Source organism: Syngnathus typhle, linkage group LG8 (assembly GCF_033458585.1).
Source record: "Syngnathus typhle isolate RoL2023-S1 ecotype Sweden linkage group LG8, RoL_Styp_1.0, whole genome shotgun sequence".
Taxonomy (NCBI): Eukaryota; Metazoa; Chordata; class Actinopteri; order Syngnathiformes; family Syngnathidae; genus Syngnathus; species Syngnathus typhle.
Genome location: NC_083745.1, coordinates 10,335,776 through 10,348,051, shown reverse-complemented (window position 1 = coordinate 10,348,051; position 12,276 = coordinate 10,335,776). Strand labels below are relative to the sequence as shown.

General features: G+C 40.0%; 2 protein-coding genes across 6 annotated transcripts in view; one reads left to right on the top strand and one right to left on the bottom strand.

Annotated features, from left to right (window-relative positions):
* The window catches only part of vsir (V-set immunoregulatory receptor), a 292,760-nt gene extending 285,022 nt beyond the window's left edge, over nucleotides 1-7,738 (top strand). The window contains exon 7 of the mRNA XM_061284565.1: nucleotides 7,523-7,738. Within this exon, the coding sequence (XP_061140549.1) occupies nucleotides 7,523-7,566 (44 nt within the window). The 3' untranslated portion in view covers nucleotides 7,567-7,738. The remainder of the gene's footprint in view (nucleotides 1-7,522) is intronic.
* LOC133157905 (arginyl-tRNA--protein transferase 1) overlaps nucleotides 4,607-12,276 on the bottom strand; it is a 30,988-nt gene continuing 23,318 nt past the window's right edge. For 4 of the 5 annotated variants that reach the window (XM_061284561.1, XM_061284557.1, XM_061284558.1 and 1 more), the window contains 2 exons: nucleotides 9,992-10,112; nucleotides 4,607-6,094 (listed from right to left, as the gene is read on the bottom strand). In XM_061284561.1, coding sequence (XP_061140545.1) covers nucleotides 5,916-6,094; nucleotides 9,992-10,112 — 300 coding nt within the window. In that variant the 3' untranslated portion in view covers nucleotides 4,607-5,915. Of the gene's footprint in view, nucleotides 6,095-6,382; nucleotides 6,491-9,991; nucleotides 10,113-12,276 lie in introns of all 5 variants that reach the window. The other variant, XM_061284559.1, reaches the window with a different exon arrangement.

The following is a 12,276-nucleotide window of genomic DNA, read 5'->3' as shown; positions in this document are numbered from 1 at the left end:
TATGAATCATGAATCAAAAAGACTATGGATCATTATTTTATGATTATAAAGTAATTTGTTCCATCTGAAGTTGAAATAAAAAAGATAAAATGGAGAATGATTTGATTTGGATTAAAAATCTGACATGATGCATTAATGGTGCGCCTTATAGTCCGGTGCGCCTTATATAAGGATAAAGTTTTAAAATGGGCCATTCATTGAAGGTGCGCCTTATAGCCCGGTGCGCCTTATAGGCCGGAAAATACGGTACACAAAGAGAGTAAGTAGAATGGAAATGTGGTAGATAGCTTAACCTATGTAAAAAGGGGTGAGGATGGGGGCGGGTTGGTGAAGAAAGAGAAGGAGGAAGAATATGGTTTTATTTTCCCAACTCCAGATTCCTGGGTAATGACTGGGCTCTAATAGCTGTGAGCCTCAATTGGCCAAATGAAACAGGAGGCCAGCCAGTCCAGTGATGTTTATTTCTCCCCATTCTTCATTGAACCCCCTTTCCCCCGTTTTTTAACCACCCGCCCAAAAAAGAATCATAAACAGAATAAGCCTTTCATTTGTCAAAACGCACCATGTTTTCTTCTCTTATTGATACCCCTTGATTTTTGTACATTCAGCAAAGGCATCAATCCAAAATAAAGATTTGTGGTTTTCAAGCCAGTGGAGGGGCCATTTTCCAAGAAATCCCCTCAAACCACAACTTTATTTGTGTCAGCCTTAAATGTTGACCAGAGTAAGTGTCGAGGTTCTGCGGCTTTTTGGTCCATACTATTGTCTTCCTTTTATTTATTTTACATAAACTTTGTTAAAACAAAAGAGCTCAAATATTTCTCAATAAACCAGATAGAGATTTGAAAAAGCTGTATGAAAGGACCCCAACAATCATGTTAAGCAAATTACAATTACTTTGTTGCAATGGGAAGCTATTGTACAGATGGAATTCAAAATGTCCTACTACACACAACACAAAGTGGATGTAATATGCCCCAAATTATTTTTCTGCCATAGGTCTCTATTTCAAATACTGCAACTTTTTGAAGCATCACAAATCATGTTGCATACGCTCTCATGGAAAACAGAATCAACAAAGTCAAACAACAAATGTGAAGATGGTAGATGTCTGCAAGATTAATGAGCTTGTACAGGCAACCGATGGGCCTCAGTCCAGCAGCCACAGTGACTGGATGAGAGCCGGACGGCCAGGCTGCATGCCATGGCACATTTCTGGGGTCAGTCATCATTCTCTTCTGTCTCTATATTGCTGAGAGATTCATATTTAGTGTGAGCAGGGATTCTGGCTATATTCCTTATTTGGGTTGATTTAAGGGCGCCATGAAGAGACCACAAAGTCAAAACCGAGACGTGATTGCGCAATTTGACGCAAACAGTGTTCAAGGAAAGAACAATCACGGGAATATTTCAAACAATTGTGGTTTAGGCAGAGTCATCGACTGCTTTGATGCAGTCTGAACTCACAGAAAAGGAATTGTTTTGTTGAATGTCAATCAGCGGGCCTTATTTAACACATTCAGCATTTGGGGTCATGTATAGATCATCATGCCGAATTTGCATCAATCGATTGCATTGTGAAAAGGAGCAGATCATTTTCAACACTAACTTGTGTCATATCGTATTTTCTGCACTATAAGGTGCACCGGATTATAAGGCGCACCCTCAATGAATGGCCCATTTTAAAACTTTGTCCATATATAAGGTGCACCGGATTATGAGGCGCACCTTCAATGAATGGCCCATTTTAAAACTTTGTCCATATATAAGATATATACATTTGGCCCGCAGGCCGGACTTTGGACACGCCTGCTGTAGGGGCTCAATATTGGTCCATATATAAGGCGCACTTGATTATAAGGCTTTTGAGAACGTTGGAGGATTTTAGGTGCACCTTATAGTGCGGAAAATACGGTAAAACAAAACAAACACACACACATCCATGTGGACTGACCAATAGTAAACATCTTGGTAGAAATAAAAATTATTCAGAGAAAATACAAACATTTCCTGTCAGCCGTGTGAGGTTTTTCTGCAATGACGTCATTCACACCAGTGTGGTTGCGTCAGGTTGATGAAGCCATAACCATGAAGAGTTTTACAATCTTAATTAGACACCCGTTTTCAGATGCCGAGCAACCCCGCTCGACAACAAGAACAGCATTCAAGAGGCCAAGATTTAAAGCTCTGCAAATATTGACCGCTCCATGGCTTTCATGGGCAAGGCCGAAGAGGGAACAAGTCGAACATCCACCTGTTTTCCCAGCAGCTTGGCCACGTCCAATAGAACGCGAGGGCAGTTTCCTTGCCGGAGATAAATGAGATTTAGGTTGGAAAAACAGCAGGGAGAGAGGGAGTGAAAGAAGATTTAGAGACAGCGCACATATGAGAGGAGGCTAGTTGGTCAACTCCCACCACTGCTTGAAGATTTGACTATTCACACGGAGGCATTAGTATTCTAATGCCAGTGGGAATATGTATGACTGCCTTTGAGCGAAGGAGATGCACAGGCCTGAGCCAGAGAGGCAAGAGAAGACAATGAAGACAAGGAGAGACATTTATGTGTTTGGGACGGCGGCGAGCACAAACACATTGAGGCTGTTAAATGACGACATTTACCTCACTTAAGTCGAACGGTCCCCATTATTCTTCCGTTGCATTAAAAGCAAGAAGGGGGCGGGGGGGTTGCTTTGTGTTTGTATTGTGACGGACTTTCACAAAGAAATGTTTGACCAAACAAAGAAAAATTAACAGTTTATATCGTATTATGATTCAACTTACTTTGTGACTTAGTTTTCATCTAATGGCCCAAAATTTATTCAAATTGACAAATATCTCAATAAATTAGATAATATTGAAAAGTTAGATAAGCTCAATTAAAAAGGAAAAAACAGTATGGGTTTCTCATTTTGGATTTGAATTACTGAAATGAATTCCATTTTGCTCCTGTATTTTTTTTAACACAACAATTTGATGCTTTAAGATATTTTCACTGCATCCAAACTGGACATATTAGAAGCCCCATATCAAAATTCTCTTCATTATTGTCTCCACATTGTCTCCCCTTGACCAAAGAGCAGTCTGGTGATAGTGTGCTGAATCTGGATGACAGAGGTCCAGCAGGAGAGGGTCCCCTCACCCCCCCCGGGACTTTTTCTGATAATCCCCAAGAGAAAGACTGGGCATTTAGAGTGAGATATGCTTAATCCAGGGTGGCCTTGCTAACAAAAGAACCTGGCACTTCCTCTGGCTTGGGAGCTTCCGTTGATTTGGGGGGCCTGGTGTGGGTGCAGTGCAAACACACATCAGTAATACACGTCTGATTCACAAATGTACAGTTTGGGACATACATAGACAGGCAATCATGGACAAAATGAATGGGTGTGATGGGACCAATTAAATGAGGAGCCCAGACATAAAAGACGTCCCAAACATAAAGTATAAGGGAGTGTGATTTGGTGTTCTGTTCCAGTGGTGAAATACAGAGTGCGTGTTCTGGAGGGTTCCAATGAAGCTCAAAACATGTCACGGCCTACTACACGCCATATCTACAAAGACACGGGATGCTTCATGCATGGGTGAAGGTCCTTCTGGTGCAAGAAATATGGTAATCACCTAATTCATCACAGTTTTGAGAATAGAATTTTTTTTTTAAACACAATTCCGCATTTTAAGATATTTGTCTACATTTTAACTTCAATTTGGACATTTTAACATCTGACAAACTAAAAGTTCTATTTATCTCCTGTTTTTGATCGCACCTGCTAGTTTCACAATAAAAGCATACACATTTGCAGCTTTAAATGTCATTACAGGGAGATACTTCACTTTTTCCCCATTTAATTTTTTCCCAACATTAGAATAAGGTCATCGGCAATTAAATGCAAATGCAGACCTCATATTTGGTGAGGCAATTTTACTCCAGTCAGGTCCAAGGCTCCAAGGGCTGCCATGCTGTGTCATGCAACATTACGAACTCGCTACAAACCAGCCGAGCCGTCCAGGTTACTTATTTTGACCGCAGCAGTAATGGTGACTGCGCTACGTGGCCTCCACCAAGACAAACTTTTCATGACAGTGCCATGTGTGTGTGTAGTGAATGTGTGTGTTTCCTCATGAAACTTGAAACAGTATTGGTGAGCCTCAAATCCCATTCAGGAAGAAAAAGCCCCACAGCCGCACAGCACAAAATCATAAATTAACCAAGATTTAGGTTCTGGGTAATTATTGGGTTTCAGTGAAACAAACAAATGTCCTGTGGAGTGACGGGAACGTACGCAGCACAATCAAACCTGGAACACTCACCCGCATTAGCACTGCAATCCTGGAGATTTAGCCTGTCCATCGATTCTAATTCCTGAGGACACAGACTCACTCTTACCAGGTAAAGAAGACGCTATGGTGGTGAAGACAGGTTTGAACTTGTGCAAGATCGAGAGCTGTTCAGAGCGGTGACCGAAACCAAAACAAATCTTCCAGTCAACACCTTACTTAGCAACCATTTTCTTTCCTCAATTTTTGAGACTATTTTAGAGTGGTCATTTCTCAGAATTCTCAGTTAAGACTGTTTTAATGAAAGTGTCAGATACAAAAAAAAATCCTATGGTCCAGCAGGCAATATACAGCCCTTTATTTGGTTAAAATAAGGTTGGGAAAAAAAAACCACACACAGCCATCTATGAACATGAATACAAAGGCCTGACTTAACAATTGCTGCCACACGGTTTATGATTTGGGGAAATCTAATGGTAGTAATTAATTAAAAGTTAATTTTCAATGGTGAAAAACATTTGAGAAATATTCCATCCATCAGCAGGAATGGAAACTCTAACAGATACGAGGCTGCTTGAATCTATTTCCAACATTACCTAAGCACACACAGGAACAAAAGTACATTTAAGGGATTGATCCCTGTGAGGTCAAGTGTACATATATACTGCATATTTATAATAAAAACATACATTAAGTGATGCCTACATTGAAGCTTTTCATGGGTAGGATTGCATGTAAGTGGCAGAAATGAGCACAATGAGACTACAGGGAGAGGCAGCTGAAAGCTACTAAGTCACAAACAGACGAGAAAAGAAAAAAAGACAACATTTCCACCTCACAGTACAACACTGTTCATCTTGCAACTGGTTTGGTTAAAGTCCTGCTTGTCTTTCCATTGCAGCCATGAAGGCAAGATATTAATGAAGTATTATGGATACAAATAAATAAAATATATTAGGGAGAGGACAATAAACCTCACTTGATTAGTTTTGGCAGAAACATTTATATCAGCGTGTGGAATTTGACACATCTACCCTTCAAATGAATAAGGTTACATGATGCTATGTTAAAGAAATCGCACCATAATGATTTCACTACAGCAACCAGCAGTGTTCAAGCAATTCACTAGTTTGTTGGCTAAAAGAAATAATAAAGGAATTGAAACATAATGTGATTTCTTTTGAAATTGCATCCTCTCCTGCTTTGTGGAATAGAAATTGTACTGCACTTTCTGACATCTTAAGTCAATGTTAAGATGACAATGGCTCAAGATAAATCAAGAAAATTGGTTTCAATGCCCAACCAGATGGCTAATCTAATAGCAAAAGCTATAAGCTATGCTCACTGCATCAGATATGCAAAGCAAGAGTGACATCTTGTATCATTAGTATGAAAACTACCAATGAACTGTCTAGATCCATAATATTAATATGTACAACTGTGGTTGGCAACTGGCAGGCTGCTGGGAAAAGAATTGGTATGGTATGAATCATTTGCCAAGCTTGACAATGGAAATGCAACAAAATTATGTGTACTGTACTGTTCTGAACCACTATTGTACTGCTTGGTTGAAATTAAGTTTAAGTGACAGACTGTTGCTGGGAGGTGAATTTTAAAAGCATCAGTGGTGCGGTTCTTTAAGGTTAGGCTCGGTACAGTAAAATTCTTTCAGCACAGTTCTGGCCAACTAAACTCGCGTATTCTCTAACTTCCGGCTCATCATTAGAGCCTTTCTGTTTGCGGGCGTAGACAATATAGGGCATGACGGTCCGTCTGTGTAGCACCAGAGCTCTGCCCACGTCTTTCAAGACCCGGGCATCTCCTGCAAACAAAAACATACAGATGAGCATCGAAACAAATTCAAGAAGAAAACAAAGTGTAACACAATCACCTAGCCTCAATTTCCTTCCCTCCCTCTCATTTACCTCCAAGTAGCTTGCCAAAGTTGCTTCATTATTCCGAGAAGCAGCTGGAGGAGCATAAAGCAATTTAGCTCCAGAAAATACTAACTATACTGCCCTCAACTTGAAGTCATGGCATTGCATGAGAGGGCTAGTTAGCGCGCCTTGTTTATGTGGCCTTGCTTAGAGCTGGCTTGCGAAAAACTCACCATCTCATTAGGTCCTGTGTCATACACTGCCAGCATCTATTAGGCCAGTGAAAACACTGTTCTTCTCAAAAGTGCATGTGCAGCTCAGAGTGGTCCGCTGGAGAGGTGCTTGGAAAAAGGGGTTGAAAAATGACAATCTTTTCTTTGTGATCAAAATCTTCACCTCCTGAGGAGAACGTCTGAGCCAAAATAACCGGCGCCAGTGAGTAGAGCAGGGGTGTCAAACTTATTTTTTCGCGGGCCGCATTGTAGTCATAGTTTGTTTCGGAGGGCCATTATGACTGTCAACCCAAATAAATGTATGAGCACCTCATATTATATACAGTATAAGCTACAAAACAAACTGACAAATAACCCATTTTCAAATCAGACTAGTAGAAACTGGTCAAATACTAAAAAAAAAAAAAAGATATTTTTAAAAGTGAAGACTATTGAAGAATTCTAGTACTGACAGACGGATTTGATGCACAGTTTGTCTTCACGGGCCACGTAAAATGATGTGGCGGGCCGTATCTGGCCCCCGGGCCTTGAGTTTGATAGCTGTGAAGTAGAGGAAGAGGGAGCGCACAGCGGGGACAAGAATGAGCTATTACACATTTTAAAGTACATAGTTGGCTCCATGCTCATGATATTGCCAATAAGAATATCAATGCTCAAGTCCTTCTAATTTCCCATTATTTTCTGTAAGATGTTTTTTAACCATCATCCCAGTTCTAATCATGTCACATCTCTTTCAAAATACTTCAAAACAAACCTGAAACCGTAGGCTGTTGATTTAGAGATTTCACAGTACTGCAGGAAAAGTAATTTGTCAATTAAGGTGCCTGTTTACGCAGACTCTATAAATGTAACACTGGTTCCCCTGTTTCTCATTTCAAATAGCGTTCCAGAGTTCCATACTCAACAGAGTTCCATAACAGAGTAACCACAGCTTATGTTTATTACGAATTTACACAGACATCCATCTACTCTTGGTCTTGGGCAAAACATTCCATTGCTATTATGTATCCCCATCACCCCACGGCTTTTTCATTTGAGCAGAAATTTGAAGGCCAAATAAACATCTTGAACTTCTTTGGTTCCTCGAGCCATTCCTGTGATTTTATTGCGGCGTGGCAAGACACGTTATACTACTGGAAGACACCATCCAAGGTCAGGAGCCCACAGTAAATGTAGGAATCTAGCACAGAAGGTGTGCAAACATCATCTGCATGAACGCTAGCTCACACAATTAACCTACAGAACATAAATCAAGGCATAAGTGTTCTGTCTTCTCTATAACCTCAGTTTACCTCCTTAAGTTCCTTTATCAGAGTGACGAGCCAATTAACAAGTTACAGAACACTTTTGGTGTGTGCGTGACACCAGTGAGAAGTATCACTGTCCCTTTGTGCTAATTATTTCCTGTGAACATTACATGGGCCTTAATGACGTGTAGTTCCACACAGTTTGAAGATAGTCTCTTAACCTCCTCTTGAATACAGAGCAGAACTCAAGTCAAGAGTGGAGCCATAAGGCCCTTTGCCTCCTTTCACTTGCAACAATCCAAACATCCGCTATGAATATAAACAACTTCCTTTCACTTCTACTCTCTCTCTGTCCCCTTACTGATGCATCATCCACAGTTTGAGTAATTCCAGGCAGCCTTTTTCACCGCCTTTTCCGTTTATCTGCCGGACGTTCAGTGACACACTGCGTTGAGGTCACAGTTCTTAAGCATCCGGGTTCAAGGGTCGGGGGAAGAGGAGTGGTGGGGATCGATCTGGGAGTGCGAGGGTCAGGGTTGGAGTTTCGAGGCCTTGACACCTCGCCACGCTTTATTCATCCATCTCAAACTTTCAAAATACGTTCAACACCGAATGCTAGTTAAAAGAGCAACATTGGATTTTTCTTTGGGCCTGACCACTTCCTTTAATCTCTTGTCTCAAATCCAAACACGGTTTGGGTATGAAAGGGAAAAAAGGCCAACATGTCAGTGTAGTATAGAAGCGGTCTTTGAATGAACAGGGTTCAAGAACTCACATCAATAAACTTTCTTTCTTTGAGGAAGAACCCTTCCAGTACAGCTAGGAAACAGAGAACGTGTATTTGGTAGTTTGGATTTGAAATAGTATATTGTTTGTGTCACCAGTCCTGGAGGATTTCTGGCTTACCTCATGTTACACATGTATACAGCATGACTAAATAAAGGAATATACCTGGATGTTGTTGGTGACTCAAACACCTTCTGTGAAGACGGATGACTTTAACAACAACAAAGATCAGGAGCCACGAGAGGGGTGATTATCCTGACAATTCCAAGTTAAAGTTTGTGTATGTCACACGTTTGGTCAGTACACAGTTTAGTTCAAGAGGCTGACCCCTTAAAAGAAACATTTTCTGGCCGTGTTTATTCAGCAGAATGGACAATGACCTGGGCTTTTTTCACTGTCTCGAATAAACAATGATAGTGAATGTGTGAGATAGTTCATATGTGTTGTGCAGAACGAGTAAATATTGTAGATACACTCATGATAGGCCACATTGTTGAAGTCTTCAGACACAAAGTGATATTAAAGTGATCAACATGGGTTGCTTCAAATTGTAATTTAAACATTAGATGAGCTCTCTTTGCATGCTCTTTTTCTTTTTTTCTTTCATAGGTACCCCATTCAAACTACTGTGTGCCTTGGACTTGGGTATCGGTTAGAATTAGAAGGCCTTTTTCTACAAATTGAATAACGAACCTGTCTTAATATCATTCTAAATGTCCAGGACATACACTTAAATTGTGTGCTATCCTGTCATTATATCACATGAAAGGCCAATTTGGATCTCACCACTGGGCGTATTTCTGGAATACTGGTCCCAAACCTTCACACCAGAAGATACTCAAGCCCACAAGCTTGGCAACGGTGCTAAATATCCAGACGGCCAGCACTGAAATATGTTGACAGTGAGTTTGGACAGTTAGGCCTGAAATAATGTCCATCTCTGGCCAAGATCAACAGACCATGGAGGAATGGAGGCACCACAAACATAAACTTGTCATAGCAAATGTAAACTCTGACCATGACACATCATCCGTGTTTGTGCCTACGGGTGGATTATTGCTAATAATGAAATGAGGACACGCCTGACATGAAAAACTCACTCACAAGCAAAAGCAGGTAATTGCTTATTAGACTAGGCATGTACCGATGAGACGAGCGACGCCTACCTCTTGAACAGTAGAAAGAGCTGATTGTTTTAACTACTGGAATAGAAGGAACTTAAAGTATGACTTCATTTTAAACAAATATCAAGATGCGGCTTATATTCATAAATTCTCATTTGCCTCTCTATTTTCCCGTCAGTATAGATCTACTGTCAGAGCACCTCTTTATTTATTTCTCTTTCAGTGCCAGTATAAAGAAACAGTCTTACTCCCTTTCCGTCCTCAATGCTGTATACATTTTGAGATACAATCTTTTCTTTCTCTAATTTTCTACGTCTCTAAGAATAGAATGCCTTTATTGTCATCATTGTCAGGGATATTGGTGAAATTAATGCTGTGTTCCAAAGCTTTACCTAAATAAAAAAAACTATACTCAACACTTTCAAAAGCTAGACTAGTTTGTGGAGTTGTACCTTCATCAGGATTCGTGTTGAATCGAGCGTATCGTGAATTCTCCAGGAGGGAAAGGCATTTCTCAATGGTTACCCAGACATAGGTTTCTGGGCAGAGCAGGTCTGCAGGTCGGTACTGTCCCTGTAATGATAATAATGGAAGTACAGATTAGGGGGGTTAAGGGTACAAGCTAACACCTCTTTCCTGATGAACATAGGCTGAATTGTGCCTTTCCCGCAATGTTGACAGAAGTCATTTAAAATTAACAAAACTTTATAAAAAAAAAAAGCTGCCCCTGTTGTAAAATGCGCTAAATAAATGAAGTTGTATTGTATTGTATTACAATACATTTTTACCATATAAAGAAGACCAAATTGGTTGATATATCTTCAAAATGAAATGAAATCGGCCAATGCATGTTATCACACAAGAACAACAATGTAGCATAAAACGGAAATTGGTCTGGTTAAAGTGCTCGTGTTAACAGATGGCCATAGGTGGAATGCTCTGAAGCTGCAGTTGTAATAGACACACACATGAAGTTGATGCGCTCCATGTCCCAACAGCCTTCTACAACTGTCAGCACAAGTTGCTTGACACTCACACACTCTAGCTCACCTGTAGGGATTCCTTCAACACTGCAGAGAAACACACCTCGAAAGACACACTCCCACACCTGTGTGGTAAAGCAAACTTTTTTTCCCCCTCTTTACAAGCCTAAGCAGCTCAAATCAAGCAGGAAGCGTGGGAGTAATGAGGGAGATGAGAGATACTTTTTCAATAAGATCTCCTTCCATGCTGATACCTTCAGTCCAACATGATGGGAATATTAAAGGAAGTCCAAAGGAAAGTTGTTTGAACTGACGTGAGAAATGATCTTGTTTGTCCTCCTCTATAATCTCACAGACCAACTACTGTGTGGATCTGAGCCAAAAGAAATAAAAGGTCTCAATACTGATTTCACAGAGGATGTCTTTGAGGAAAATCCGTATTTAAATGTAAAATTGTAGCAAATTATCTGCTTTGTTCCTTTAATGACATTAAAATTGTGTAGATGCAAAATAACACATGTCACAAAATAAAATGTTCCAGGTCATTTTGGTGAAAAGGGGCTTTAAGATTACTGGGAAGAGATCCGATCAGTCGCCATCCGTCTCTTTCTCTTCATTCCTTCCAAGCATGTCTGGACAGATATGGATGTAACGCTGGTGAAAAGCAACCTTTCAAAGCTTGAGACAAGGACAAGGAAAACAGGAACACAAATGAAAGAACAAGCAGAAAAGGCATATAAATGGAACAAAGACATGGATAGATTTGAGGGCAGGCCGAAAGCTAGCACAGACAGTCCAGTGATGAAAAGATGGAATTTTTCAAGGTAATGGAAAAAGCAACAAGTTGACAGAGGTTGAGACAAGGGGTAAAACAAATACAGAAGTGCAACGTCTAAGAAGAAAACCACAAGAAACCTAATCAGTGCAAACTGGTGTCAATAAATGTATTCCATTGTGTTATGCTTCTTATGTAATTTTTATTCTACAAAAACTATTGTTATTTCAAGATTGAATGTCAACCACAATCATCAAGAGAAAATTATACTCACAGAGCTTATATAATAGTACACCGATCCTCAAGACCCTATGCTTGCAAATGTATTTATTTATCTATTTAACAGCTTTTCAGTCCACAGACGTTAAATGCACATAAATAACGAGAAAAATGCTGACGGAATGAACTTTTTTGTGTTAACAGAAAGAACCCATATTGGCCTTGTTTTCTTATTCAACCCAAGATATGAGCATTGCTTCAGCCCAATAAAGATGATTTGTATGAATGGCAAATAATCAGATGCCTAAATCAACTCCACGTTACAATATGAAAAAGGAATCCTTGTGAAAACCGGCACCAACATCTTCTTTTACCATCTCCATTTCCAGACTACAATCTGAAGACAATTTTGATTAAAACTGACAGAAACGGAATGTTTATGTAATAACATTAAAGAATTGGGGTAACTTCAGAAATATGTAATAATAATAAAGGGCACAATAAAAAATACAAATTTATACCAAGACTTGACAGTTCCCACAAAAACCTGGTGCAAAAGCTGAATATAGTTGGACTGAGTCCATCACTGGGGAACCAGGTCCTAGACTTCATGACCAACTGACAAAGAGTGTTAGGATCTGTAACATCACCTCCTTTTTCATCACTTTCATTAACAGCTTTCCCCAAGTCTGCACCCTCCAGTTAACATGACTCAGCTATGACGGCTCAGAAAAATTACCAAGCTACACACCTATGACTG